Source organism: Cyprinodon variegatus, unplaced genomic scaffold, assembly GCF_000732505.1.
Source record: "Cyprinodon variegatus isolate N-32 unplaced genomic scaffold, C_variegatus-1.0 Scaffold27, whole genome shotgun sequence".
Lineage (NCBI taxonomy): Eukaryota > Metazoa > Chordata > Actinopteri > Cyprinodontiformes > Cyprinodontidae > Cyprinodon > Cyprinodon variegatus.
In genome coordinates this window covers 514264-521074 of record NW_015150480.1, presented here as the reverse complement: position 1 = coordinate 521074, position 6811 = coordinate 514264, and the positions used below count along the sequence as shown (strand labels likewise).

General features: G+C 40.3%; 1 protein-coding gene across 1 annotated transcript in view; it reads left to right on the top strand.

Moving 5' to 3' along the window:
- kbtbd11 (kelch repeat and BTB (POZ) domain containing 11) overlaps positions 1 to 2369 on the top strand; it is a 4204-nt gene extending 1835 nt beyond the window's left edge. Inside the window, exon 2 of the mRNA XM_015396271.1 lies at positions 45 to 2369. Coding sequence (XP_015251757.1) covers positions 123 to 2021 — 1899 coding nt within the window. The 5' untranslated portion in view covers positions 45 to 122 and the 3' untranslated portion in view covers positions 2022 to 2369. The remainder of the gene's footprint in view (positions 1 to 44) is intronic.
- Positions 2370 to 6811: the final 4442 nt, after the last annotated feature.

Sequence of the window (6811 nt, the reverse complement as noted above, 5' to 3'; positions counted from 1 at the left end):
ATATCCATCTTAGTTTAACTCCGGTTGTTTCCTTTTCTGTTTAGAGTCAGAGAGAAAACAGACCGAATGATTTGTTTGATCTCTCATCATGGCCTTCGAGGACGCCGCCTGAGTTGAGTGACATGAACGAGAGCCTCAGGCAGGGAAGAGGAGCCATCGCTGTGGAGGCTGATGCCATCACCCGCAACATGAACCCTGACCCCGTCACACTCGCCAACAACAATGTATGTCCAGGTTTCGTCCAGGGCTTCCTGGAAGGGGACACAGATTTCAGCTCTCCTCCAGTGTTTGAGCAGGAATACCTGCTCGATGGAAGGCCGATAGAGAACAACCACTGTGATCATCCGAAAGGAAGCAGCTCCTATACCTCAAAAGCGGATCAACTTTCTAAAAATACTGGAATTTCAAACAACTCTCCTAATGCAGACTCTGGTGTGTCTAATACCTTTGCTGGTTTGCAGCAAAATAGTGAAGGTCCAGAAATCCACAACGGGTCCAAAGCTAAAGTGTCTTTTAATGCAGATTACCCTGGAAATCAAAGCAGACAGGAAAATGATTGGTCAGTTCTAAAACCAAAAGGCTGCACTGACAGCAGCCAGGAAGCTGTCGCTGCACAAACTACAAAAGAACCTGACTTGGTGATTGAAGTTGGTGGACAGACCATCAATGCTCACAAGTCTGTCCTTGCAGAAAAAAGTGACTACTTCAAAGCACGCCTGTCCCGTAACATCCTTAAAGTGAAGGGCATGAATTATAAGACTTTGTCAACACTAATTGACTATATTTACACCTCCCAGATCAGTGTTAGCAAGGATAATGTGGTTGATGTCATCACAGGAGCTAAAATCCTGCAGATCCCCTGTGCTGTTCAGGCGGCCATGGACCGCATGTCTGAGCAGATCACAGCAGAGAACTGCTATGAGATTCTGACCATCGCTAAGAAGCAGCGACTCAGTGAGCTGAAGGAGACTGCCTATAGATTCATGAGCGACAACTTCCTTCAGATCCTCAAAGACCCAGCAGTTTATGGACGCCTTACTGGGTCTGAAAGGGATCTGATCTTGAAGAAGAGAATGGAAGGGAAAAAGACTTTGATGGTTGCAGAGGTAAATGACGTGTTTGATCGTGTTGGTAGTCGGCCGCCGAGCCGCTGTGGCAGTCGCCCACAGAGCCCCTTGTCTATTGGGTCTTCAGAGGAGAACCATATGATATATTACTTTAATGAAGCTGAAAACGACTGGCGACCTCTGACTGTGATCCCAGATGATGTAAACACTAAAGGCTGTGGGATTTGCACCATGCACAACTACCTGTTTGTGGCCGGGGGGATAAAGGGCTATAAGGACAAGGGTCAGGTGTCAGATAAGGTCTTTTGTTACAACCCAGTCACCAACCGCTGGGCTGAAATAAAACCTTTAAACCAGGCCCGAGCACAGCTAAAGCTGGTGTCCATGGATGGCAGCCTGTACGCCATCGGAGGCGAATGTTTGTTCACAGTAGAGAAATACGATCCTCGGATGGACCGCTGGACGATGATTGCCCCCTTGCCCAAGGGGGCGTTCGCAGTGGCCCACGAAGCCACCACCTGCAGCGGAGAGCTCTACGTTTCAGGAGGCTCCCTTTTCTACCGCCTCCTCAAGTACGACTCAAAGAGGGACGAGTGGCAGGAGTGCCCCTACAACAACAGCAGAAAGAAATCCAGCGACATGGTGGCGCTGAAAAGTTTCATTTATCGATTCGATGTGAATCGAGAGCAAGGGATCAGTGTCTTCAAGTACAACACCATCGTGAAAATGTGGCACGATTGTGCATCGCAGAGGCCGGGGAGTCATCTCCCCTTCAGGTGTGCTGTTATCGGGAACTGCATCTACTGCGTGAATAAAAGCCAGACCCTTCAGTTTGTGGTGGAGGAGGAGAATGACTACTTTGTCGAGGATGCGCTGAAGGCTCCTCTGGAGGCAAAGGGTGTCCTTTTTCCTTTTGTTCTTAGTTTGCCTGATAAACCTGAAAAAGTGACATAATGTGTGTGTGTTTGTGTGGCAGGGGCGGATTTACCATTAGGCAAAACTAGGCAGTTGCCTGGGGCCCCAGGTTCCTGGGGGGCCCATAAAACTCCTTTTACATGTATGGTTAATACCGCTATTACTTATTTGTGAACACTTCTGTTTTTGATAAAAATATTTTCATTAAAATGCCATCAGAATGCTTATAATATTAAGTGTGTCTCAGCCCCCCCTTCAGTGTCCACATATTCGAACAGTCCATCTGCTGCAGATGTTCAGAAGGGTCCAAACAGACAGACATTTGAAAACAAACAGAGGGAAAAGCAGTGATGCCAACTTAACGCTTTAGTTGCTATATTTAGTGACTTTTCAGACATCTCTAGCGCCAAATCTAGCAACTTTTTATGCTTTTTTTTGTTCTTGGGGCTTTTGGGGCCATTTTTTAAAGGCGGGGACTTTTGTTTTCCGGGGCAGTTGGTTTGTTACCCCGGCTTCTTGTTTTCTTTTTTTTTTTTTGTGTTCTTGTTTCTTGCACCTTTCATTTTATTCAAATAAAAAATGGTGAACAGATGAGCAGATCATGGCTTGTCTACAGTGAAAACAGGAAGGAGCAAACAGCTAATTTAGAATGGGCTTATTGATTGGAAAACATCCTTCATTCCTTTTGAGACAGCATGAAAAGTTAGCTGAGCACATTGCCAATATGAAAAGAAAAGGGGTCAAAGAAAACAAAGGAAAACAGCAAGAACATGCATAAGAAGAGAGGGTAGAACAAATAATGTATGTCTATTCTATATTTATTTCTGTATCTGTATAATTGGTCTGTTTTATGTGTTGTCTTCCCATTTCAAAGGGCCCCATGCCTATCTTTGCCTATGGCCCCAAATTTCCTAAATCCGCCCCTGTTTGTGTGGGTGGGTGATCCAGAAAAATACATTTACCATGTTTTAGTAAAACTGCAATAAATAGAAAACCTCACCTGCTCTCTTTGTGTCAGCTTTATATCTCGATGTCTCATTGCCTGCTTGAAATGGAATGTGCAAACTTGCATGGTGATTTATTGGATTTACAAAGTAAAGCCTTAAAGGAAAACCTTTTTTTATGTTGAATGAATGCAACATTTATTTGTCTGTAGAACATGACATGATGAAAGTTATTACTTTTGGGTGCGTATTTGTTTGGTGCACTTTTGTATTTAGAATAGCCGTTATACAGAATATATATGCGGTTTGTTATTTTGGTGACAAATATCAGTGTTCTGCTAAGAACTGTGTTTTAAACCTGGACATGTGCTTTATGAATGATGGAAGAGGAGGCTCTATGCAAATGCATTACTGCACAGTTGGATCTCCTGTACGTTGTGACGTTTATTGATGAAATCTGCTGGGGGTCAAATATTTCTCAAGAACATGGTTTAACAATTTGCCAAAAATAGATTGTAAGACAGTCAAAGCACAATAAACAGATATCCAATTTATTTTTACATTGAGAACACAATACTTCCCTTTTAGTGAACACCAGTAGAGCAGGTTTAAAACCAATGACAGAATCCTGAGTCTTTATGACTTAAAAAAGCCATAGCCCTTTTTTTTTTCAGAGTCCATCTCAGAAATTCATCTCTCTCCGTTCAAACTTTCCCCTCTGGTTTTCACACTGCTGATGCAGGCCTTCAGTCACAAAGGTACAATGATATCTTGGGTTACTAAGGAGTCAATCCCTCCAAGGTTTCACACACAAAGATACATTTGTCTTATGATGGTATTAAGCCATGCTCTTGTGTCTGTGCACATTAAAATACATTCCTCTCTAAATTTCTCTCATAATCTAGATTGTATCCAGTTTTGCTGCTGCAATAACAGTTTGTTTTTATGGAAGCTGATGCTGATATATTACTGGAACAGATTTGTTTGTGACTATAAAGGTAACAAAATGATGTGGTTTTGTTATTTTTTCTAGCTTTATGGTTTTAGCTCCTTGTATGAATATTGGCAGCATTGAATCTACTGTGATGGACTGGAAATGTCTTGATGTTTGTGGCATTTGAAGTGGGCTATAAAATGAGCTGTTGGATAGTGTCTATCGGTAAACAAAAAAGTGCTTCAAATAAAATATATTTTATGTCTGCAGTTATCTGTTTCTCTGATGTTTGTTTTGGGGGCTTGGAACCAAATGATGCAGCATCGCCATCTAGAGGATTCTTTCTATAACCGCATGTAGCAGCAAATTCATCTGAGCATCCTCAATCACTAGTATTGAAAATGGGAGCATGCGTTACATTAAAGTGCATAAGTTTACACACATCCGGCCATATTAATGTGATGTAATGTTAATGTTTCCCAAACTGTGTCTTGCAAAATTTGCACGTCTTTCACTTTACATTCATAATTGGTTACTTATTTCAATGCAGTGTCATGCTATAGGTTCCCCTTGTCTGATTAAGAAAAGCATCCTCACTGCATGATGCTGCCACTACTGTGTTTCACAGGATGGTTTTTTCAGGGTGTTATGCAGTGTTAGTTTTCCTCCCCACCTCACATTTTTTTATGTACTCCAGAAATTTTGTTTAATTATTTTATAATAATCTCACCGCAGCACACATGTTTGTACATTGATATGTTTGATGGACAGCACGGCGTGACTTTTACCAAACTACAATCAATAATTTTATTCAGTGGAACTCTATAGTTACCATGGCTGTATCTATACTGAAATTAAACTACACCCTCTATTTACCAATTGGATGATTTCTAAAACAGTATCTAATAAGGGTTTTAGGATAATTATCAATGATGATTTTTTTTACACCTTAATATTAGCTGCCTGTTGCGTGTCAGAACTGATGTTTTCCACAATAGTTTATCTAATTAGGACAGTTCCTCTGTCCGGATATACAGTTATAATCTTCATTTTGTACATGGCAAATATTTGGGAATGCAATGAGAGCGATGTCCTTCGGCTAAGAACGAAGTGTAATATTTTGATAAGGCTGCAGCCATGGATGTTTACTCATCTGCTAACGTGTATGATGTAAAATGTGATGATGTGGCAGACTGGAGATGTATAAAATGCCTTTTTAACTGTTAATCAGGGCCATTTCCTGAGAGGTGAGCAGCTGCCTTCTGTAAACTCTAAGTAACTTCTCCGATCTGAGCAAGATTACAATTTCTATGACAATCTGTTGTCATGTCTCCTGGTTATTCAATACATATAAGTTATGAAGTGTTATTTAAATAGTTATTCCTGAGTGATCTCTTTACAGGAAAAAGAACCAGAGAGACAGACAGCTTAGAGGTGTAGAAATGCAGAGATCTTTAATGTATGTCACACAGTTCACATTATTCAATCACATAGTCATATCTATTGGTTAGCATGTTAATTAAAAGCCTTTATTTCTGTAAGTTATGGTGATTTTCTGCCTTCCATCAATGGAAAGTCTGTGAGGCAGACACCCTAGGTCTACTTTAAAAATAAAAAAAAGCTTCTCCAGAACCTCTGGTGATGTTTTCACAAAAGAGAATCCTTCATAAAGTGAAAAAGATTATCGTAAATGGCCAGCATTGTGTTCAGAAGATTTTTAAACAACAACAAAGTGTCTTCAGTCAGAGGCTTCTCCAGATATGGTGCAAACAGACCAATACAGACTCATAGAAAAAAAAACAACAACTGTAAGTTACTGCAACATTTAATTTCCCCTTGGGATTATTAAAGTATTCTTGAATTTAAATTATATTTAATAAGAGAAAACTTTTATTAAAAAGAACTGTAAGAAGGCTGAAGAAGACCTGCATGGTTCTTTTGAGGCTACAGACTGTAATTCACTTTCAGGCACTGGGAGAGGATGTGACTGGCTACATAAACTTCTATGTAGATAACAGCCTCCCCATCAAGTAGTAAAATGCTTCCCCATTAATAAGCCTTGGGTCCTTAGTGATCTGAAGGAACTGCTTGGGAAGAAAAGGGGAGCATTCAGGCAGGGAAACTGGATTAAACACAGAAGCAACTTAAGGTCAAGACAGTAAAAAAAGGGAAATAGACAAACAGAGATGGAGATGGATTGAAGCAATCTTTGGATCCTGAATGTGAACAAAACAAGAGCGATGGTTGTAAATTCCAGAAGAAACAGGAATATATAGAATATTATTAACATCATCGGTAAAGAAGTGCGAGTGGTGGAGAAGATTTAATACCTTGGTGTTCACCTGGACAACAAGCTTGAACCGGAGACACAACTATTAAGAAGTTTACCAGAATGGACAGAGCAGACTGGTCCTTCAGTGTTTCTAGGACGATGCTGCATGTCCTCTATAAGTCTGTTGTGGACGGTGCGACCTCTTCTGTCATCACCTGCTGTAGTAACAGCATCAGATCAAATGACTTAAGGAAGCTCAACAAGCTGATATACTCCTTTCTGGGAACTCCTCTTGAAACTCTGGAGACGATTTCACAAGGAAAATCAAGAATATTATGGAAAACAGTGAGCATCATCCTAATAAAGACTGTTAAACACGATCTGATTGTTTTCTTTTTCTTTTTAGGGTTAAGAAACTATTTCTGAATTGACTGAAATCAATCATGACCTGCTTGTAGCAGAGTTTGAAAGAGCCAGGGTTAGATTCTGCTCCTCCAAGTTAAGAAGCCAAATGTGCTCAGGAAGAAGAGTTGAGTAAACTTTTGTGAGAAAGTTTAAAAAAATATATAAAATAGGGCATTAATTCATTAAAAAGTTTCTTTGAATTTTATAAATCAAAGTTTTCTGCCAAACAGCAATGATTAACTGCACTATACCCAGCTATTGTGTTATCTAGGCA